Source organism: Parasteatoda tepidariorum, chromosome 1 (genome assembly GCF_043381705.1).
Source record: "Parasteatoda tepidariorum isolate YZ-2023 chromosome 1, CAS_Ptep_4.0, whole genome shotgun sequence".
In the NCBI taxonomy this organism is placed as follows: Eukaryota; Metazoa; Arthropoda; class Arachnida; order Araneae; family Theridiidae; genus Parasteatoda; species Parasteatoda tepidariorum.
This window is the reverse complement of record NC_092204.1, coordinates 59,507,063-59,532,047: the sequence shown is the minus strand read 5'-3', so window position 1 is coordinate 59,532,047 and position 24,985 is coordinate 59,507,063. Positions and strand designations below refer to the sequence as shown.

Sequence of the window (24,985 nt, the reverse complement as noted above, 5' to 3'; positions counted from 1 at the left end):
AATTTTCGTTTAGAATATATGATGCATTGTGAGTTTTATTCATAAATATAAGAGAATAATTATAATTCTTTAATGTTGTTTACTGGATTTTATTGGTGACAAAATAATTAAGAAAATCAATTATTAATTTTTAACTGTTAAATTTTAACTGTAATGGAGAAGTTGTCGTTGTCACTTGACTAAGCTCATTTTTGGATTTTGCATTGGTTTTATGTAAGAATTTATAACTTCAACGTTGTTTTCATGTAATTATACTTAATTTTAAAATAATTATTAAATGTAATGGTTATTGGCAATTTTTATGTAATACTAGATGGCGCTTTTCAGATTGGAGATGGCGCTATTAGAAGTTAACATGTAATTCAATGTTTCAGCGCTAGAGCACTCTGTAATCAATAAATTTAAAAACCCAATATTTACAAACACTCAGAAAGGACAAAATTTGTTTACATATTGATACACGATCATCTATAAAATATTAATATTTTGAAAATTCACTTTTTGCATAAAACTTAAATCTAACTTAATAGCATCACGCGAGATCAAATAAAATCCTACTAATGAAAGTGATGTTCAACATTTTAAAATCACGCTGTTTAACCTAACGAGTTCACTTATTCTTTAGGGCAACAATTTACACAGCATAGAGACATTTTTCTACGCTTTCAGTATAAAATGAAAAGATAAAGTATGAATTTAAATTGTTTTAACAGCATTATTATATTACAGCCAAGAAATTTGCCTAATTTTTTTTTTATTATTGTCTTTTTTGTAGCCTTATATTGTACTTGATAACTGAAACAAAAAGAGCTGGATATATTACAGTACTTTACTAAATAAAAATTTAAAATAATTTTATTTTGATTGTGTAATTTGGAGGGAAACATATTGTGACAACTTTTAGCAAAATTATGAATGTGTTCATCATAAATTTTGATAATTACATTGAAGTTTATAATTTGTATTTATCATGGAAAGATTACTATACTGATTTGTATACTAAAATAATTGGTAAATTTTGACTTTTTCCTGGCAGTGGTTAGCAAAAAACTAAAAAATACATCACAAAAAGGGACTAACTTGAAGGGTATAACTTGCTCTACTGAAGGGTATAAAATATAAGCTCTACTAATTTACTTATTTTTGAAAATTTTTTTGCAAGTCTGAAATCCCTTTGGTTGCTTGGCGACTGTAGTTGTGCGAACAGTTACCAATTAAGAAATTTCCCTTTGACATAAACAGTTTTATCTGAATTAATGAAATAATAATAAAAAATACTTTTTGCTTTATAATTAACCATCTACATTGTTAGTGGGGAGATTTCCGTATCGTGATCTGTGGCAGAATAACCGCCAAGTCTTGGAAACTTCCGGGCAGTGGTGTGCGAGAAACTAAAAAAAAATCATGGAAAGGGACCAACTCGAAATGTTTAACTCGTAGCCACCCTTTGGCAAACATCTACATGTTTTTTTAAAAAAATTTGCAAGTTTAAAATCTATTTGGCATCTTGGCGATTGTAGTTGGCGAGACAGATCACGATACGGAAATATCCCCTTGTTAGTGCTTATTTCATTAATTTATGGTCTATTAGTTTTATCTTGTTTTTTTTTTTTTTATCTCTCTACAAATATAAATTACCATAGTGTAAAATAAATGTGACACTTATTAAAAAAAAAAGATTATTTGTTTTTCAAAATAAAACCTTATTTTATAAAACTTTTTCTGACAAAATTATGTAGTAAAAATATTAACAATTCGAAGGTAATATTATAAAGATAGAAATTTCTATTAGATTTTTCTAGGATGAATTAACTGTTTCATATTAATGTGTGAAATTCTGTGACTATGTAGTTAAAAGTTTGTCACTTGCAGCAACTTTGTCACTTGCTGCAAGTTTGTCCAAATTTATTTACAGTTTTTATCTTCTTGCACTATATTTGTTAAAGATTTTACAAATTGTATACAAGAAGAAATAATGATAAGTACATGACTGTACATAAAAACATAAACTTAATAACATTTTACTAATTTTTAAACTTTTTTAAATAGACATTTTCATAATATTGATAAATAAAAGAAATCACTTTCTTCTATAAATTCATTGAGACTAACTACAAAGTACTTGAACTCTCACTGCTACGATATCCAATACAACAATAACTCCCTTTATTACGATAATGTTTTGTGGTTCTGATGAACTTGCATATGAATTAATGTCATGCTCCTCTCAATATTACGGTATTCCTTGATGCAATAAACACCTGAAAAACGATTTTTATCCAAGTTTGAACCTCATTTTCTTAATTTATTATTGGTTTTCAAATGATGTAAAAAATCTTATTTTATCATCTTTTGCCATTTTTTCTGCCAAGAGACTCACTGCTGACCACCCCAAGAGGCTTCCAATCTTAGAATTGCCTCCCTTATCTAGTTACAGATGTATTTTTATCTGATTTATTTCATTTCCTTCATGTTAAAAGCTGATCATAAGTCACAAATGACCACAAGCATCACGTTAACACTTGTAAAAGAATTTTTTCTGTAGAGGGTGGGTTCACAAACGAAAATCATTTTCGTGCTTTGGACTCAATGCATACTTAGTTGACTTGACAGTCAAAAAAATGAATAAACAAACAAAAGTATCAGATTGCTTTCAATAAAAACAGTTTTCAGGTATGTTTAGGATCTTATTGGCTGAATATATTTAAATTGTTTTCAATATTTAACCATAACTAACACTCTACAAATTGTTTTTTTTGCATAATATATAAATACATTTATAGTTAATGTAGTACAGAACCCGTTATCCAGAAATCAGAAAACCGGAAAACCAAAAAACCGGAACGAAATTCGATAAATTTTCTCGTCATTCTTAAAAAAAAATTTTTTTTTCCTTATAAGATTTTACGATTTTTCTTTCTTTTTTTAAAGATCCTTACCATCATTTTGCAAATAATCATTAGTGCATTACTTCATTGTTTTTTCTTACTTTTAATGTTATTTCCAATTTTTTTTTTTAGTTGGGTTTAACAATAAAAAAACGGCTTTCTGTAGCGATTCAGAAAACTGGAAAAATCAGTTATCCGGAATAGTGACGGTGCCGAGCGTTCCGGATAATCGGTTAAAAAAAATCTTATTGTGTCCCCAAAGTAGGCCCTCGATATAACAATATATCCCTCTACATCAATATATTTATTTGGTTCCCAAAATATTGTTGTACCGAGGTTTTACTGTATAAGAAAGACATCTAATAGCTTTTATTTGCATATATTTATCACTTATAGTTGTACTAGAAAAAATTGAGATTTTTAATATTTGTTGATTTGTAGTCTTTACTTAGGTAATGTAAGCTTGTTTTAATAAATATGCACTTATTTTTATAGAATGGATGTATTAAATTCTGAGCCTGAAGATGGTACTAACATCAGAAATTATTTAGCTACATTTCAAAAAGAAATAGAGGGTGATGACATTGAAGAGAATGAATCACTAATTGATCAAGAATCAGATGAAGATTGTGTAACAGGAGGATTATATGGATACATGTCACCAAATGAGGTATTTAATATCAAAATTAGTTTAACTATTATGACTGAGAAGCTTTTCTTTATTGACTGATTTTAAAATAACAGAACTTTGATAATGCTTGTTCAACATTTTGTTCTAGCTGAATATTAATTCAAATAGGATAAGATTATTTTCTTCAAATTTCCATTCACTATAACCATTTGAAAAATGGATAAGAAGATTTAAAAAAAAAAAAAATTACATTTAATATAATCCGTAATGTTAAATTTAATATTCAAATTTTTTATCATGTTGCTGCTAAAGATCGATAGACCATTCAGCAAAATATATATTAAAAAAATTGGTTTATAAATTGTTAGGGTTGGATTAGGGTGTCACAAGGCCTAGGGCTAATAAGTAAGGTGGGGCTCTATGTCATTAAAATTTAAATATATACAAAATTTAAGAACATAATAATTAGCTAATATTTAGTACATAACGAATAATAAATATTTCAATCTATATACATTATCTATATGCAGTTTTCCATAGAGAATTTAAATGTTTTAGATGAGAAAGAATAAGCCTAAGCCAAATATACAGTAACACGTAATTCGTTTTTGTTTACTTCTTTAATTTTTAGAAATCGTTAGCTGATTATTTAAAATTGTATAGTTGGTTATATTTAATAGATACCAATTAGAATAAATGCTGATAAAGCTAATTAAAATAAACTTTTTTTTAAAAAAAAATTACTCTCTAAAAGTAGTTTTTTTGACAACCATAATAATTAGGATAAAACTTTTTTTTTATAATTGACTTAACTTAAGGAAATTAGGAAAAAAAATGTTTAAAAAAATATTCTTTCTTTATGCAAAATAACTGTGAAAACATTTTTGTTGTATTTTTTTTTGCAAAATTAAAAACTGTAGTCCTTGTTTCATATTTTAATTTTTTTAATTTTTTGTAATGTATTAAAGAAAATATATTTTGCTCTGAAAATGTTAATTTAAATTAATTTGCAAAATTTAGTTAAAGCACAACCATGACCTTCATTTAAAGCATTATGATTTTAGCAAAACTACATGCTAATCTCATTTCTAGGCTTGACTTTTTCATTTAATAACATGAGAAGAAATTGGTTCAAAATTAGACAAAAAATTGATATGATCATAATTTTTTTCTAATTTTTAATAGCTGTGAAGAATGCATTTAAAATTTAAAATGTTTGCAACTTATTATATTCAGAAACATCAAAATAATTTTTCTTCCTGTCTTGTTTTTATTTACTCACAACACACCTGTCCTTTAATATTGTATAACCAAATGCACTTGACTATGACTGATGTAAGATTATTTTTTTAATAGTTAAATGGAGATATAGAAATAAAAGAGGAACCAGAAGATGATGGGGAATTATTTGAACACACTTATCCACGTTTTAAAGATGATAGTGAGGATGAAGAAAAATTATTTGATGTAAGTATGTGATGTAAATAAATAGTGTTCTCCCTAAGTGTTTTTAGAAGGTTGGCCTGTCCTGCCTGCTCTTTCATCCATATAAATGTGCCTTCCTTTTTGTAAAAATAAGCCTGTAGCTATGTTGTCTACTTATATAGTTAAAATTTGCATGATATTCGGCCCCAGACGTATTCATATCTCACTCTGAAATGAATTAATTGCATATTTAATAATTAGCATTGCATTCAGTTTCATTATAGATTTGCTCTCAAAATCATTAATTTTATTTAAATTTTAAATTTCATTATGCATTAGAATTTTTTTGTGTGTAACATAAAGATTTAAAAATTTATTCTTTATTTTATAATTTAAAACAAGATTTGGAGTTATTTCCACCCTATTCATAAAAATCTCATTACTGGGCAATCTATGACTAGAACAGACTACAGTCGTCAATGTGAAGAGGTAAAAAAAGTTCATCATTTGTCCATTTCTCCTTGTGCAAGCTGTCAAGTTAGATAAGCTGTTTTTTAGTGGGTGAATTTTCACATTTTGTTAGACAATGATTGATGGAAGAAACCAACTCTTGAAAGCTTAATGTACTAAGTGCTAGATGGCATATTCGAGCTCTAGTGTTGCATATTATAACTTGTTTAAATTGGCCGAGGTACATTGCATATACTTTGGTATCCCTTATATGAACTTGTAACAGATCTTTGCTAAAAATAAATAAATATTTGTTTTATTTATAGTGTATATACCTATATTTACATTTGTAATTATATATTAAGAAACATTGCACTGTAATTTAAAAAAGAAGGAAAAAAAAAAAAAAACTATAGATACAAATTATAAATTAGAGGTCATTTCAAAATTTTAAGGTACCACACTAAGAGTGCTTTTTGATGTTCTTTTGTATTTTAATCTGTGTTGGATAAAATCTATTTTTTTCAATACTCTGGGAATAGCCTAAAAAGCTAAAAAAAACTTAGTTTCCAACTTAACTAACAACATAACACAATGGCACTAACTAACAATGAAAGAAACTTAAATATAAGAAATATTTTCATATTATTTATTTTAGTTTCATATTGAATTTTAATAGTCAATTTGAATATTCATGCTCAACGATATTTGATTATTATAATTAGTATGTTATTTGCAATAGTGAGTTCAATCTGTTATTTGTAAGGTATTGTATTATGTTTCGTATGTGATTTGTTAATTTAATTTTATTATTAAAATTAAATTATATTTTAACAGTTCTTTACGTAATTATAAAATTTGGTTTTAATATTCTCTATTATGTAAAGTATTAAAAGAACTACCGTTTTAATGTAAAAAGTTGAGGTTATTCTCTACAAATAGGTTGTTTTTAAGTAGTGACAGCATGCAGAAAAAATTGTGCCGGAAACTTCTAATTTTTTGCATTTAGGATCATGAAAAGATTCCAGAAAAAATATTTAAGAAAATATAAACTCCTATTTTAATTACCTTTTTATCTAAATGTAAGATGTAATTTTTGTTGTTGGGAAAAATATATAATTGTTACAGATAAAAATAATTTTTTTTTCATGCATGTAAAAAATAATTATATTTTATAGGTGTTTCTATCTTTTTGGTGTTATAATTTTTTAAAATTTTTTTTTCTTGGAATTATATTATTTTCTTTTATATTGGCCATTATGAAAATAAATTAATATCACAAAAAGTAATACCTATAAATTTAAAGATTTAGTGACATCTAGTCATCGATTAGATGCCCTATTTTGAACTAGATGCCTTAAACTGTTGCCCCTTTAGCCCTTTCTCTGCATGCCACTGATCAGAATTGGTAAAAATCAAATTCCTTGAATTAACATTACAAAACTGGTTTTTACTGCACTGCCTAGTTGACATGAAGTATACAATTACGTTCTTCATTCTTAGAAACTATTTCTTTCTTTATTAATTAACAATAAAGTGAAAATATTAATTTAATAAAATTAGCTGAACTAGTGTAGATTTAATTTTACTTTATTGACTGAATATGTTTTCGGTATCATGGACATTTTAATATTATAGAAGCTTACCTGCATCATGTTAATGTCAGCTTATGTTTATTTCGATAAATATTTGCAGAAGTACAGAAAGTGCTTAGTAGTGCTATAAACATCTTTATTGTATATCCTTAGAAGTAGTTGCCCTTTATGACTGTTTGCAAAATACATTTTCTAATTTTAGTTCCATTTTTTTTCCTATCCAACCTCTGTGATATTTAGTATTTACAATTTAATTGTCTCTTTCAATTACCCAGGTCCTAATAATTTATCTTTCAGTTTGATACAATTCTTAATTATATTGTTATTCAATTTACATTAATTTTTGTGCATATATTTTGAAAATGTGGGCTGAAATATGATTGGATAAAAGACACCTCTTTTCTAATCATGTTTGTGTTGAATATTTTCTAATTTCTATTTTTTTTCTTCATATTTTTTATGAAACAATTATGATTTTTTTCTATTGCTAATTTAAATCCAATTGAATTCTCTTAAAATCTGCTCATTTAAGATAAAATATAAAATAGCTTTTAAGTCATAGATTTTTTATTTTGTTACATCAACATTGTTTTTTTCTTCTTTCTGATAAATGGAATTTAGAAAAAAATATCCGATTGATTGTAAATGAAAATTCTATTTAAATATTTAAGTTTTATTGAGGTTCTTCTATTATAATAGCTACTTAAAAATATTCTATTGTTATTACAAAATCCCACTATAGCACTACTAATTTGTACACTCATTAAAAAAAATTCTAAAAATTTTTTGTTTTAGTGCATTAAGCTTAATTTATTACTTTTCAACAGACAGGAAGAAAAAATTTATATAATAAGTAACTGTTTTAAGGAATTTTTCATGAAATTTCAGGAATATTTACTTTTTATTATTATATGTATGTATATTGCATTTGTTAATGAATTATTTATGCTTTTAGAAACATCCTCGAAGAAAAGGTGCTGAAATTATCAGGTTGGGATCAAGAAACATTGATAATACTGAAAAATTTGAAGATGACTTTTTAGAACCTTTAAAAGAAAATTCTGGTGTTGTATCTGCTGTTGGAGAAGAACTTCATATTGATGATAAACATACTTTAGAAATGGTGGCTCAGTTTGCTGAACAGGCTGTAGCTAAAGCTTCAAAGAATTCCTTGATATCAGTATGTTGATTTAATTGTTTTATAAAATTTTTACACATTCATATTTATTTCACAGTATATCATTTGTTATTTTTTTTAAAGGAATATTTGAAAATAATGCCAAAGCATAAAATCTAGACTCTTTTGACGATTTAAAAAAAAAGAAAAAAAGACTTAACTTTGCTATTTATTCTCCAAAATGCATTTGTATTTTTAAAAAAAATGTAATATTAAGAAAATGTTTGATTTTATTTATTTACATTATCTATTATGCATTTATAAATCTGTTTTAATAATTAATGAAAGGTGTTATGACTGAAGAAAAAAGTATAAAATTTCTTTTAAATGTTTTTTTATAAATTTTAAATATATTTTTCAATTCAAAATTTTTAAAACTGTTAAGATTTTTCAATATCATATTCAAGAAGTAAATTAATGTGTACTTTTTATTTATAGTCTATATAAAATAGTGTAAATTTTTTAAAAGTTACATGATTCATTTTGTTTAGCTCTTTAAAAAAACAGAGATAAAAAATTTATCCTCAATGATTTGTTTGAATTTGTGAAGAATTCAAGTATGTATAATAAATATTTTTCATTGAATTAAAGAATTTTAAAAATATTTTGTCATTTCAGCTGCATGTTGACCGAGACCTATTAATTAATTATGATCTATTCAATCAAGCAGGTTTCCTTAAGAATTAATAATCAGACTCTCTTAAAGTGTAGAAGTGTGCCACTTACTGATATCCTTTATTAAATTACATATAATAATTAAAAACATATTCTAAAAAAACTTGTGCCCATTAAATAAAAAGAAAAATAACCAATGAAGGTAAAGTTTCTGTTCTTCTTCTCTTCTTTCAAATCCCCATTTCTAGCCTAGCTAGACAAGGTCCATGAGTTTGTTCACCTTCAAAAAGGCTAAAACAAGTAAGGGTCTTTCTATAAGGTCTTGTTTTAAAAGACCGAGGCAGTCCAGTAGATGTTCAGGGGATGCCTGGGCCGAAGAGCACTTGGTACAGAGGGCAAAGCACTTTTCTCCTCCAGAGTACCTCAGTGATTTCAGGTGTCCACAGCGGAGACGTGTGATGGCGGTTTGAGACTGACGGTCTTTGTCAGCTGTCAAACAGCTACCCGGTCTGGTACCCTGGTACCAATTGTGACTGGGTGGAGTGAGCCATGCTGATTTATTTTTGGCTTTAGCAATGGAGAAGAGCTCTGAGGAGGTAAGAGATACTGGAGGCGCAGTGGCCCCAGCTGCACCTGCCTTGGCTAGACTATCTGCCATTTCATTGCCTGATATATCTACATGTGAGGGTATCCATTGTATGTGAATTCGACAATATTTGGAGAGGTGTAAAAGTTTATAAAAGATGTTCGTGCTAGTATTGTCCCTCACTCTGTGCCAGCTAGCCAAGTGCTGAACAGCGCTTATACTGTCGGTAAGGATCCAAATCTCTTTCGGAATTGAAAGAGACAGTATTGAGGCAAGTCCATCATCAATGGTGATAAGCTCGCTCCTGAATGCGGAACAGTGATCGGGATTCTTTTTCTGGATCTTAATTTCTCTCATTTGAGTTTTGATGAAGATCCCACTCTCGGTGTGATTGTCTTCGTCCTTGCCTCCATCCGTATATAATTGAGCAGCCTCCTTTGGGATAGTGTAGATTCTCTCAAGTACTGCTTGTCTAAGTTGTTTCTGTTCTTAAGTAGTAACACCTGGTGGTAGTTTTTGTTTTGGTGTAGCTATAAGAAGAACGTGATTAAGCAGGTCATGCATAATGTTTGTGAGTCTTGATCTTTAACATTTAAATTATATGAAACATATATTTAAAATTTTAAATAGTTAAGTAAGAATAACAAAGTAAGATAAATAGGGTGAAAAAAAATGAGAAAAGATGTATTCACTCACTCCTTGGCGCTACAACCCATGAAAAGTTTTGGCCCCCCTTACAGCATGCCTCCAAACGTTTTGATCCTCAGCTTTCTTTTTATAACTTTTAACTTTCATGATTTTTAGGTCTCCCTCAACTTTCCCAAGCTGCTGTTTTCTGGGTCTTCCAACAGGTTTCTTTCCTGTTATTTCCCCCCAATGGACGTTATTAAAACTTTGATTCTCATTCACTCTAATTAAGTGAACTAACCACTGTAGTCTTTTAGACTTAATGATCTTATCTTTGTCTTTATATAGTTTCTCAATTTCTGGGTATAATCTGATTCTCTAAACATGGCCATCTTTTACTGGTCCAAATATTTTTCTCATAATTTTTCGTTCCCAAATTTGATTATTTTTTCTTCATATTATGCAATTGTTCAGGTTTCACTTTTGTAGGTTATTAACTGGTCACAATATTGCTTTGTAGATTTCTAAAGATATTTTGTAGATTTATTAAACATATACTAAAAGGACTTGTGCCCATTAAATAGAAAAATGAATTAAATTAAAGGCTTGATTGTTAAGCAGTAGCACCTGGCGGAAATTTTTATTGTGGTGCATCTATTAGAGAATCCTGATTAAGCAGGTCATGCATAATGTTAGTAAGTCTTGATTCTTAGCATTTAAATTGTAGGAAATAAAATCTATTTAAAAAAGTTCAGTAAGAATAACAAAGTACGAAGAACAGGGAGATAAATAGGGTGAAAAGAAATGAGCAAAGCGAAGGTATGCAAAAAATCAAAATTTCCAGAAGCCAGGACCAATCAGCAGGCATATTATAGAGTGCAAAGAAGCCTTCTATAATAAGCTGGCATAATCAAATTATGGAATCAAAGTACTTTTTGCTGTATGAAATTACATAAAGACGCATATTTTTAATTTAATATTATCTGAAAATTAAAGTGATCAGACATATGGTATTTTGCCTGAGCTCTGCATGGTCTTTAGCTATTAAACAGTTTATTTTTAGTTATACAATATAATGAGTTTTCATATACTATATTACAGAATTATTAATTTTTAACGCATGCTTTTCTAATTGTGTACTTTCGGTATTTTTGTATGCATGTTTGTTACTTATACATTTTATACATTCGATTGATTTTTCGTGCTTTTGAAGCATTTTAAATCTCATTGGGAAAGGAGAGCATTGCAACTTTCCTATTTCTGAAAATCGGGTACACGAGGTACTATCAGAAAATCATTGCATTCTTTTCAATTTTCCATTCCTTTTTTTGTTTTTCACAGCGTCTGATCCACACTCGCTTGCTAAAACTTACATTTAGTCTTTTTTTCCTTCATATTTCTGCATTGAATCATTTTTCATGGCTGCTATTTATCAAAACAAGCAGATCAAATGACGAAACCCAGTGTTTTCTGAGTTAATAAGTTTATTTCGCCTAGAAAAATTTTCAAGTCTAAAAAAACAAGTTTAGGTGTACAAAAGCATTAGGTGCCAGCTTTTATTTTTAAGCAAATGGGTGACATGAATTTTTTGAACCTTGTGATGGTTATTGAAAATTGCTGAAGTAAATATTTACTGATAAAACTTTTATAACATTTACTATTTTTGAAATTGTTATTTTATGTGAATAATATATATTTTTATAGCGTGTAGCATTTATTTTTTCTCTTCCTAAATAGAATACTGAAAATGGAGCACCTTATCAAACAGTTACTATCGTACCATCAGACACAAATCCTGGAGAATTGAGCTACGTTTTGTTTGTTTCAGAAACTGGTGAATGCCTTGATAAAAATGTCATCGAAGGAAGCCTGCCTATTTTCAATTTGACTGATGCTGCTCAGTTAAGTGAGGCATTTTTATCAGAACAGTTAAATGAAGGAGTCAAAATGCGTACAATACGTTTAGCTCCACGAAAATCTTCATTAGCTACTCAACAACACGCCTGTGCTTATTGTAGCTATTCAAGTCCAAAAAGATACTTATTGTCACGCCATATGAAAAGTCATTCAGATGAGAGACCACATAAATGTGGTGTTTGTGAAAGAGGATTCAAAACTGTAGCTTCCCTTCAAAATCATGTTAATACACACACTGGAACACGTCCTCACTCTTGCAAGGAATGTGATTCTTGCTTCACTACTTCTGGTGAGCTTGTTCGTCATGTGCGTTATAAACATACCCATGAAAAGCCACATAAGTGCACTGAATGTGATTATGCAAGTGTAGAACTGAGCAAATTAAAGCGTCATATGCGTTGCCATACGGGAGAAAGGCCTTACCAATGCCCACATTGCACATATGCTAGTCCGGATACGTACAAGCTGAAGAGGCATTTGCGTATTCACACTGGTGAGAAGCCATATGAATGTGATATTTGCCAAACCAGGTTTACTCAATCAAACAGTTTGAAAGCCCATAAGCTTATACATTCTGGAAATAAACCTGTGTTTCATTGTGAATATTGTCCTGCTACTTGTGGACGGAAAACTGATTTGCGCATTCACATGGAAAAGCTTCACTCGAGTGATAAACCACACAGATGTAGAAGGTGTGGTAAAGTTTTTCTAGATAGGTATAGTTATAAGGTAGGCATTTAAAATATTATGTAGGTGTTTTGTAAAATGATTTTTTAGAAGTTTTTTGTATTAATGTTTTGTAATACCTTTATGTTGTTGATATCTTTATAAAGATATTTTGTGACTTTTCATTTGCTTACATTTTATATTTTTTATTTGTCATGCACTACAGTGGGCAAATGTAGCTATTATTATAAGTCAAACTCTTATTGAAATTTTAAATCTTTTTTTAGAATTATATATTTTTTGGTAATAATTATAAAACCAAATAAGTTTTTATTTTTTTAAAATTTTTTTTTATTGAACCATGAAGAACTAAGCAAGCAAGGAAACTAGAACTAAAATTTTAGTAAATAATTTTTATACAGATTTTATATTTTTATACAGATTTTATACAGCGTGTAGATTTACTGTATAGACATTGATATATCTAAGAAATTTTATAGTGTCTTATTAAAAAAATTTCTATTCTTCTCTTTGTATGTATGTGGCAATTTATTTTTGTAGTAGATATTTAAAATTCATAAAACCATGTATCAATCAAATTTATAGGAAGGGTCAGCTCGGCATTATGTTAATTCAACTCTACTATGAACTTCATGATAGTTAACTATATGATCTCAAACTATGTTTCAGAAATATAGATCATGTTATTTTAGAGCATTGTTTCAAATTTCTGAGTCCACCCTTTGAGCCACCCTTTTAAAATCACTTAAGGGGAACACATATAATTTTGAATTTGAGTTTTCAGAAAATGGATGACTTGTGTACAAATATATTTCTGGGAAATTCTTTTTTTTTTTATGTTTTCATTTGTAGATTGCTATTTATTTTAAGTCTTCACTTAATGCCACTATCTTTGTGAAAGGACGGGCAGGATGGGCCTTCCTTTTAAAAACACTTAGAACATTGCTAATTATGATCTTAAATTTAAGTTTTCAGAAAATGGATGACTGGTGTGTGTAAATATTTTTTACGGAAAGCCTTTTCTTTTTGTTTATGTTTGTAGGTTTGTTTATTTAAGTCTTCAGATACTTTCCTTGAATTTGTAACATATTTGTTACCTTTTCATTTTGTTTAATTTTAAATATTATATGTTTTTATTTAAAGTATTTGACAACTGGAAATAGAATTGTATTGTTCAAAATAGAAATGTCGAAGTATATGAAAGTAATTTACTTTTTTAAAATGTAATTTTTTTTTCAGATTCATGCTAAAAGTCATGATGGTGAAAAGTGTTTTAAGTGTGATTTATGCAATTATGCTTCTATTTCTCAACGGCATTTAGAAACACACATGTTTATTCACACTGATCAGAAACCATTTCACTGTGATGAATGCGATCAAAGCTTTCGTCAGAAGCAGCTCTTAAAACGGCATAAAAATATTTATCATGATCCAAATTATATCAGACCTGAGCCCAAAGAAAAAAATCATGTTTGTACTGTTTGTACAAAAGCTTTTAGACACAAGGTACGAAAATTTCTATTTTTAATTTTTTGTTGATGAATGCTAGAGACATAGCCTTTGTGGGTTAAGGCCCTTCCTGAAATTTGAAGATTTTTTTTTCTTTTTTAATATTCATGTTCTTTAAGTGCCATAAAAATATTAATTTTTATTCAAATTATAACTGAATAAACCTTAAAGAAAACTAATTCACCATTCTTGCACTGTTTGCACAAAAACTTTTAGACACAAGGAATATCTTCCACTTACTACTATTTCATTTTGATTATTTATATGGTGAATGTTTTTGCTAAAAACATAGCCAAATGAAGGCCATATTGGTCCACGCATCTCCTAAAACTTGCATATTTTATTTATTATTTTTTATATTGATATTCTGGAAAACATTTAATCACTAAAATGTATCAATTGTTCAACCAACAAATCATAAAATTACTTCATATTAATTAGAAGAATCATATTTAGAGACTTGTTATCGTAACTCGATCTAGCATCATTATGGGTTGGCTGAGTATGAATAGCATTTAAATATATCAATTTAATATAATGAATGTGTACTGAAAGATTCTGTTTATGTTTATTTGCTTTAAGAATGTTTCATTTATCTTTTATAAAATCCCCAAATATTATTCATTATACGTTTTGATTAATCATTAGCATAATTTCAAATATATGTGATACTTATCTCTTTGTGACATTTTCAGGTCCAATGAAAATGCAATACTCCAAAATAAAATCTTCATGATAAATTTTTTGTTCTAATCAGGGTTCCCACTTATCAGGAAGAACAGGGAAAACCTGAAATTGTCAGAGAATTTTTATTTTAACTCTAAAGAACAGGGAATAGTTAGGGAAAGTTGCAATTTTTAACAAAAAACCTGGAAAATTCCTGTATTATACCTGGCAAAAAAACCAGTCTTAGAATTGTCAATAACAGCAATCAGTTATTGAGATTCAATAAGTAAATCGAACATTTATTACAATTATTTTATAAAATTCTACCTTTTAGTGAAACTTTTCTACGTTTCCGTCCTCATTCTATAATATATTTTTACTCCCAAAATTTAATATTTGAGATTACAAATAAAAAATATGAAAGTTTTCTGATGCATGGTATCAATGTAATATGGTATGGATTTTCATTAAAATTTACCTAATATACCTGGAAAAGTCAAGAATTTTTTTTTCTGAAATTGAGTGGGAACCCTATGTAATTTAATTTAAAGAATTTCAGTTCATTTTCATACTATTTTCTTTTGAGCAATGGCTATTACTTTTTAGTACCTAATTCTTATTGTTTAATAATCTTTTCAGGGTAATTTAATACGACATTTTGCTATCCATGATCCAGATGCTTCAGCTACTGATAAAGAGCTGGCCATGAGGTTAGGAGAACCTAAAAAGCCAGGACAAGATATAGATGGTGAGGAAGATGAAGAAGAAATGAATGAATATGATTCTGTTGCAGATGATAAAGAGAGCCAACAAGTAAAGTGTTAACATTTTTTAATGTGCATAGACATCACTGTGTATGATTAGTTTTGTTTTAGATATAAACTTTAGTGCCATGAACAAAAATAATAATTACTTTTTTTTTAAACTAAAATATTAATTTAATTATAAACTATTTTTCATTAAAATAATTAAATTTCCCCCCATTAAATCCATCAATAATCGCTAAATTTCAAAAGAGTTATTGCTTGTTTCTAAAGAATTTGTTTACAAGATTAATCATTTTATTCCATTGCATTTTAGGTTGTTGTGTTTGAAGTTATCCAGTTGCCTGGAGCAAATAGTATGATTTCTGAACCTCAAACAATTACAATGCTTGATGGTCAAACTCTACTTTTTAATGGCAACGAAAGGCAAGAGTTCTCTGTTATTCAGCGTGCTGATGAAATTAGTGACTTACTTGGTCTTTCTGAAAACATTTCTGATTCTGAGGGTAACTATTTTATTTTCACTTGATGCTCTTTTACTACAGGTGGATAACTAGTTCACTAATATAAAATTACATAGATTTCTATTATTTTTATTTTTTAAATTTTCAATTTCACTTTAAAAATTTGGATTAGGTGATTTAGATCAAACTTCCAACTTATGCCTGGCTTTTTTTTGATATTTAAAACTTTTTTCTTCTAAATATATGTAATTTGAAACATCATACAAAGTGTTTTTGTAGAGCAGTTACAAACTTGGTGGAACGTACATAATAAGGATCAATAATTGCATATCTATCCATGGTCGGAAATGTAATCATACACCTCCAAGGGTTCCTCCCTATTACAGACTAGCTGCTCGTGAGCGTGCATTGAACTGTTATTATGTTGAGCTTCATTATCTTAATTTTATGTTTAATTTTATCTTAATTTTAATTTTATGTTATGTTCATTATCTTAATCTTATGTTATGTTAATTGTAAAAAATTGTGCAGATTTAACTGTTTCATTAGTTAATTGTTTTGGCAAGTAATTTGCAAAAAAGTTTGCCCATATTAAGGATAAATCACTAAAATATAATAAAACAGCTATTGTTAGGCCTATTTGAAGGCAATTTTCGACAATATAACTAGAAAACATAACCTTAATTTATATAAACAATTTCACTGGTCCAAGTGCAAGAGCAGCTAGACCAACAATAAGAAAGCCCTCCTATAGCAGTGTGTGAGGATTTTTCCACTCATAGGTTACCAGGTAATTCTCAATCCATATCATGTTTTTCAAGTTTAATTATTGATAAGATTAAATAATTTTAAAATGTGTGCAGAGTTTGTACATTTTAAAAACCACCAATCTCTCTAAAAATAAAAAAGGGCAGGGTGCTTTTTTAAAAATAAGGATACCTTCAGTTTTAAAAGGTACTGAACTTGAAAATTACATTAATTATATCCCTTCCAAACTGAATTCTAAGTACTCAAAAATAAATATCAGAAATAATATTTTATATTAATTTTGTCTAAAAATAGTGTTCAATAGTTCCTGGTTTCTGCTTCTGCAATTTCTTTTCTTAAAATAAAAAAAAGAGCATTTTTTTTTCTGAAAAAAGAGGGCAAGGAGGGAGCATTTACCTCTGTAAAAGGGCAGGCAGGGTGGGCCACCATTCTAAAAGCACTTAGAGAGAACACTGTAAAAACTAAAAAGTCTATTATTTGACCTTTTTTTAAAATTTTTTTTGAGGTCACATTTCTTTTGAAATATTTTAAAATTTTATTGTCTGGCACATGAAAGTTTATTTTCTTTTATAAACATGGTTTGCAGTTTTTTTTCTCTAGCTTAGCATCATTAGGATGGTAATAATGACTTATAAATACAAGTGGCCAATTTTTATTATTCAGTGACAACTACTAATAAAATCTGCTCCCTTTGAAAATCAAATCTACATGAATAATTTTCTTTACACTATCAAAGCATGTTAAAACCATCCTTTATGAAAATCTTAATCTCTGTTTTTTAAAATCAAATTTTTGTTAGGTATATGTTTTAAAAATGAAAAGCTCTGCTTTATCTTCTCTAAATAGTTAGAATTTTCAGTTATCGTAAGTTTTAAAAGATGTTTAGTATATAAAAAACAAATTTCATTCTGCTCCCAAACAAAAAAAAAGCAGTTCTGGATTACACTTCTTAAGGAAAAGTGAGAGTTAAAAACATATGGAGGAAGAGCGTAAAAGGTTCCAGATGAAATCTGTTTATGAATTAAGAAAATGCCTATGATCATTCACTATCCATGATCCTGTTTTCATATCATATGATTGATTAAGTGATGATCATTCCATAAAGTAAATTGATATATGTTTGAAAAGCTCTTGACATTTTAAGGGGTCTAGGTAGTTTTGATTTAATCGAGAAAACATCTATGTACAACTTTTTGACTTTTTATAACTTGACTAAAATTTCACTTAGGTTTTTGAATTTTTTACAGGTATTTAACATTATTTAATTGCAAACACTTTTAATGTAAATAATTTTCATAATTTAATTTTCTTTAAATCTAAAAATCAGTTGGTTCATGAAATCAAGTGTTCTTTGAACCAACCTGATTTTAATACATGGTGGGCACTGTATCTTAATAAGCAAATTGATAAATGATGCTTACTTATTTAGGAAACTTATTCATGTTTTTATATTATAAGCTTTTTTTTATTTCAGTTGATTGCATTTAAAATCTTATTTATTACTTATTCTCAAGTTTTGCTATAATTTATCTTATTTCTTTTTATTGCAATATTGAATGTGTTATTATCTTACAGTTAACGATAGTATGGACTTGGAAAGTAGTGTTCAAAGCAACGACAATGAAATTTTGCCACAAAAGGGGAAAAGTGCTAAAAAATCTTTGAAGAATTCATCATACAGAAAAGTTAATAAAATAAATGATAGAAAAAATGCTACTGTTTTTAAAGGTAAAATATGCTGGGCTTCATTGTTTTATCTAACCTAATGATTTAAGGGGAATAAAAGCCAATCCACTATTTGAATTAAAATTTTTTATTTGAAGATTTTGTTTTTTTAATTTTTATTAACTTTCTCTTTTTCTTTCATAAACTGTTTGTTTGATTTTGAAATATTTTTTTATTTATTTATGTAAGGTGTTTCTAAACAAATTTTATAAAATTAATAAATTGTTTTGTAGACTGAATCAGCAGAGGGAAAAAAATATTGGATGGTTAAATAACTTAGCATTCAATATGCTGTAGATACAATCTTGCTATTAGTATGCAATAAAAATATTTTTTCCCCGCTTGTATGTGATTTTCATATTTTCCAGAGATAGTTGAAATGTATTATTCAAACATAGTTGATTAGTGGTATGTTCAAAATTCTTCCCAGTTGATTTTGTTCCTGTATAAGCATTAAATTATGCATAAATTAAAAAAAAAATACTGTTTATCTCCAAATATAAGTCTATACTATACGTGTATAAGTATTTGAAAACTTATTCAAAACCTTTACATAAGTTGACATAAATAAATAAATAAGATATGTTTTCTCTTCAGGTAACTTTCAATTTTTTTTTATTTCTTGAGGTGCGCTAATTTCTTGTATATTATATATTTGTTAGTACTTTTTTCTTCTCCATAATTTCAATTTTTCAATAGCCTAGTTATATGCTTAGCATTGCAAATATTGCTGTGCAGTTATTAGTAAAAAGTAATTTTTGTGAAAATAAAATGCCTGTCAAAGGGTTCTTTAGTTGAACAATTTTACAAGTTTCCTTCTGTTTAATAATAAGAAAGTTGACAGTCATCAGTAAATTGCAATTTGAAACTTACAGCATATAAATTTGTCAGCGATTGTTTTGAATAACATCATAAATTTTAAAGTACTTTAAATTATCAAAAAATATTAATTAGCTTATTTATGTACAATTTATGTTTGATAAAATTTTAATAAATTTGAAAATTCAGCTTTAAAATGTACTCTTTAAATATAATGATAATCTGTTTACAACCTCGATTCTGTGGTATGGTAGTTAGTGTCATGTTGAACCATTTTAGCAAATTTAATGTTTGACAAAATTTTGAATTGTATTAATTCTTTGAAGTTTCAATTTTGCTTATTGGATGGCAATGTTTGGTGTTTTCATTAGGAAAAATAATAAACAAAGACTGTTTGGTAAACTAAATGCATTGTTATTGTTTGATTGTTGATTTTGTTCTTACTTGGCTACTTTCCAGTTTCTGCTGACAAATCTGTTTCTGAACTTCAGAATCTTTCACTATCATCTCTTCTAGATGATAAGTCTGTTCCAGGAAAAGAGATGCAACCGAATAAGGAAGACCAATATCAGAAAGATTTTGAAAATTGCTTTGGATTTAATGTAAGGAAATATGTAATATCATAATTTATTATTTTTATCACTCTGGTTAACTATGAATAGTTCTAATTCAATGCCAGTTAAATAGTTGTACATTTTTTTTATCTCTTAGATTGTGTTTGAATCTTATGTAAACACTATAGTATTTTGTTAATATATTTTTCACAGCACTTTGATCTTATGTTTTTAACAAAAAATAAAAGCAAAAAATATGCCACAAAAGTTTTTTAATTGTCGATTAAACGTCGATGTAATTTATTCTCTCAAGAAAAGATCTTTAGCAGACTTGCCAATTTCTCTGGATTTTTCTTAAATAAGGAAAGGATTTTCCAAAATATCTAAATTAATTGTAAAATTTATTTTTTAACAATTGATTAAAATTAAATTTGATCACCAGGCCATTAAACTAACTTAAAGATCTCTCCCTCTATCTATTTATCTATCAGATAGATAGAATTTGATTGATATAGATTAATACATATATTAATTTTTTGTGGTTTACTGTATATTTTGACTATAGCACTATTAGTTCATACTGCGATGGATTGGAAATTTTTAAAAATATATCTGGAAAATCTGGAAATTTTATTTTTCTATTTCAGTGGCGACCCTGTCCTATGGAGCTGGAGACTTGGTCCTAAAAGTGGGCATGAAAGATTGGGAAGCATAGATAAATTATAATTGTTAATTTGTCAGTAAAAAGAGTGACTAAGGAACATATTTGGTTTCTTTTTTTGTTAAGTAGATTTAAATACAAATAAATATAAATAAAGCTTAAAAAAGTAATTTTTTTCATAATTATTTGTTATTTTTTCTCTAATGCTTCATTTGAATTTCTATTTTATAAGAAATTTTTCATTAGAAGGCATTTTTTCTCGATAATCTTAAATGAAACATTATACTCCATTGGTAAAGATGTTAATTTTTAGAATGCAGGATTGTCCTACCACTAAGAAAAGAATTTTTTATTCTTGAGCCATCCTGTTAAAAAATCTCATTTGAAAATTAGTTCCTCGACAGCATGTTGGATGACCAAAGCTGAAAAATGTGATTTTTTTTGGAGGGGGGGGGGGCACTAGTTTGAAAATGGTATATATATATATATTGTCGTAATTTTTTTTCTAAATTATATTTTTATTACTTTAACTGAAGGTAAGTGCCTGTATTGTTAAAATATTGTCTTTTTTAATTTGAGATTTTTCAAACTTCACATTTGCTGCTCTATGACTGTTTATTATCAAATTTGAACTCATTTCTGAATATTAAAAGCCAAGAATGCTACATACCTTAGATATTCCCTGTATGTCAAATTTAAAACACAAAAGTACTCGTTTATTTGCTAAACAAAGCTTTTATACGTTTCCACCTCTAATTAGTAAATGTCACCTAAAATCCACTTTTTTTTGGTCAGAAGTTATAAAGCTAATTTCCATTTTAAATTTGAGAGAATTGAAAACTTCTTTTTTTATAAATAAAACACATATTTAATTTTATGATGTCCATAACTTCAGTTGATATTTAAGAGCATACATGATTTGAAATTTCATTTATATGCATAGTTGTGTTAACTTTTATCATTTGTCTCAATTGTATGTTTTTATTATTAATATATTCATTTTTGCTTAACATGTTATAAGAAGAATACTTTTCTAATCTTTTAAAAATTTTGTTTTTAGGAACATGATGACTTATTAGTTGTTTCTACCAGCCCTGTATATGAGACATTTGAATCCAACATTGATCCCGATATATCTTGACCATGTGATTAAATTAATTTTAAAAATTAATCTGTGATTAACAATTTGAATATGAGAACATATTCCTTATGTGCAGATCTTATATGAAATTATCGTTTGTGTTCTATTTCAATCACTGAACTGTATATTAACTTTGTATTGAAAGCCAAGTGATATTTTTGCAGTAACAATACTTTTAACATTTGAATTGATACTTCAAAAGTGTCTTTTTCATCTAGAGCTTTATAAATACTTACTCGAGATGCTGGCAGATTGAAAGCAATATCATCAAAAATGTAATTGATTAAATGAATCATTAATGAGTTTAATACAATTGATGTTTCATTCATTTTTGCTGAAATCGTTATTAATTATCTAAGTTTGCATTTTATGAATCATATGCTTGGGAATTATAATTATTTTCAAATTATAATTATTTTCAAATGATACTTTTTATTGGTTTATTTGTAATATAGTTATTAAATTTTTGTACATTTGTTTGTTGTTGATTAAATATAAATGTTGTTCATTTATCATGACTTGTTTTTACACAGGACTGAGAATAGCATGTTATATTTAATAATAAAATTTTTGTTAAAAACGTTTATTATTTATTTATTTATTTTTCGCATTCTGAATAAAATAATTGTTTATTTTGTACACCTTTCCACCCTGTTTGAAATATACACTTTGTCTCCCTGTTAATTTTAATATACATCATATGCAGGGCTTTAAACTTTTTTTTCTCGTATATATATTTTTTTACCACGTGATTTCAAAATATTCTAATTAAAATAACACTAATTAGTGCTAATGCAAATGTATAAGAGATCTGTCATTCTGAACTCTATTTAAAAAAAGAAAAATCTTTTTTGAATAAAAAATTTTGAATAAAGTCAGTTATTAATATCATACTCATAATGACTTACTTTTTTGAAAACCTTGCAATGCTAATTTTGATAGATTCTGCTGAATTCCCTGTTTCATTTGAATTAAAGTGAATTTAACTAAGGTTTTTTCATATGTAAAGCTTTTCTTTTTGGTTTTAACTAACATAGCAACACATTGCTCATCCAGTGACAATTTTTTTGCTAGTTTTATATCTTTATCAGCAACAAATTTCTTTAAACAAAAATCGTTTTCTGAGAAATAATTATTCATTAAATTTTTAGTCTGGCCAACAGAAAATAACCTCATATAATTTTTTGTTGTTGTTGTTCATTTACGTCACACTAGAGCTGCACAATGGGCTATTGGCGACTGTGTGGGAAACATCCCTGAGGATGATCCGAAGACATGCCATCACANATTAAAGTGAATTTAACTAAAGTTTTTTCATATGTAAAGCTTTTCTCTTTGGTTTTAACTAACACACTGCTCGTCCAGTAACCATTTTTTTGCTAGTTTTCTATCTTTATCAACAAGTTTCTTTAAACAAAAGTCGTTTTCTGAGAAATAATTGTTCATTAAATTTTTAGTCTTGCCAACAGAAAATAACCTGATATCTTTTTTTAATTATTATTTTATGAATTAGTTTTTTTATTATTGATTTTGGTATTTTTTTATTGTGAGGATTTTTTTATTTCTGAATAAGTGGGAAATAATTGGAATTAAAAACGGAATTCCTTAAATAAAATTGATGAGACCTTAAAAATTAAAATAAATAATTAAACTTTTTCATATAATTTTTTAATTCAAACAGAATAAGTTAATGTTTCTTCAGTCCAAAAGAAATTCAAGCGAGGTCAGGTTTGAAATTTTACTCTGCAAATTTTACTATTTATTACACAGAACTTTTACTTCTTCACATTTTTAATATATATTATTCTTGAACCGAGATTTTAAAATTTTTATATTATTTCACTTCAAGATGCTATGTTTGCTTCTGCTATGTCATTAAAAATGATTTGGTCAGTAGCCACTCTTCTATTTATTGGTAAATTAATATTTTATAAGTACCCTTCTGATGTTCAATAATTTATGAAAAGTACAATAAAAAGATTACCCTTAATAATTTTTGATTTCAAGATCACTAAGTTAGTTTACATAGTTAGTTGCTATCCTAATACACTAAATTGCAATCTTAATGGTTCGAAAAGTTCACATTTAATATTTTTTTTCATTAAGGATAATAATGTACCTACTTTACCTGGATAAGTATAATATTTATTTGTTTCAAACCCTCAAAATATTGGTAGTACTGCAAACTGAAAAATATGGTAAAGATTATCTTTCTTTTTGCATTACCTTTATCACTAATAGTATGAATTGAAAATTTTATCAGCATGATTATAAAGCATGATTATTTCCCTCAAAATATTGTTAGTTGATGGACATAAATTTTTTCAATCAGTATATATAAAAATTAACAAAGTATAAAAATATCGTAATTTTAATTGTAAAAATTCAAAGTGTTTCCGTAAAAAAAAAAAAAACCTTTTTTTTAATAATTACATAAAAAAATCAAACTATTTGAAGTTGCATTAGTCGGGAGAAAAAAGAAAATAGATGTTTAAGATAAACAGAGAGATAAGTTATTTGCATATTAAAATTATTTTTTGAATTTTTTACAAAGGAACATCTAAAAATATGAGCTCTTGACAATATTTGGACACATATGCAGTATTTGGTTAGAAAATTTACTGTATTTGAGTAGATAACACCGGGGAAATTTTTCTTTTGTTAGCTGTTGCATAAGAAAAAATAAACAGATTTTGGATATTTTTATGTCATTGATTTCAAATCTGCAATCGGTTTCTTTCTCTAAGCTGCAGTTTCTATTTAACTGACTTTTTTTTTGTGGAAATGTACAAGTTCTTATCTTATATGTGGGTTTCATAAATGTTGGGACAAACTTCTAGGGGAGTTGGGACTCATTATCAGGATTGAAATCATATAAGAACCCATGCCCATAAACACGTGACTTGGGGGTGCTTCCCTATTGTCACCTGTTCAGAAGAACATGAGGGAACAGTTCATAATTGGGAAGCATCCCTAGCAGCGTATGGCGACATTTCAAGGCATGGGTTCTTGTTCAATTTTAATCCTGATGAAGTGCCCTAACTCCCCTAAAAGTTAGTTGCAACATTTATGTGACCCCCTATTATATATAACGCAGTTAAACTTGCACATTTCGACAAAAAATAGACTTAAAATGTAATTAAAAAAAAAGGAAGCTTTAGAGGAAAACTAATTTCAGATTTGATACTACCACTTCTAAATTAATCAAGCTGAAGTATTTGTATAAATGCAACGAAAAAATTTATTCCACAATTTAATTTAACAGTATGAACACTGTAGAAATTCTCAAGACTTGGTTTCCAAATAGGCTCACCTT

At 27.5% G+C, this 24,985-nt stretch overlaps 1 protein-coding gene across 3 annotated transcripts; it reads left to right on the top strand.

Moving 5' to 3' along the window:
- The first annotated feature begins 91 nt into the window (after positions 1-91).
- Positions 92-22,253, top strand: LOC107454163 (transcriptional repressor CTCF). Of its 3 annotated transcripts, none has more exons than XM_016071238.3 (11): positions 92-213; positions 3,384-3,558; positions 4,876-4,986; positions 7,945-8,169; positions 11,732-12,640; positions 13,838-14,104; positions 15,413-15,586; positions 15,854-16,043; positions 18,345-18,497; positions 19,773-19,915; positions 21,589-22,253. In XM_016071238.3, the coding sequence occupies exons 2-11, from the start codon at positions 3,385-3,387 to the stop codon at positions 21,667-21,669; spliced, it is 2,427 nt and encodes an 808-aa protein (XP_015926724.1). In that variant the 5' UTR covers positions 92-213; position 3,384; the 3' UTR covers positions 21,670-22,253. The 3 variants fall into 3 exon arrangements, with proteins under 3 accessions (XP_015926724.1, XP_015926726.1, XP_015926725.1); XM_016071240.3 differs by having other exon boundaries at positions 145-245; XM_016071239.4 differs by lacking the exon at positions 92-213 and adding an exon at positions 371-688.
- Positions 22,254-24,985: the final 2,732 nt, after the last annotated feature.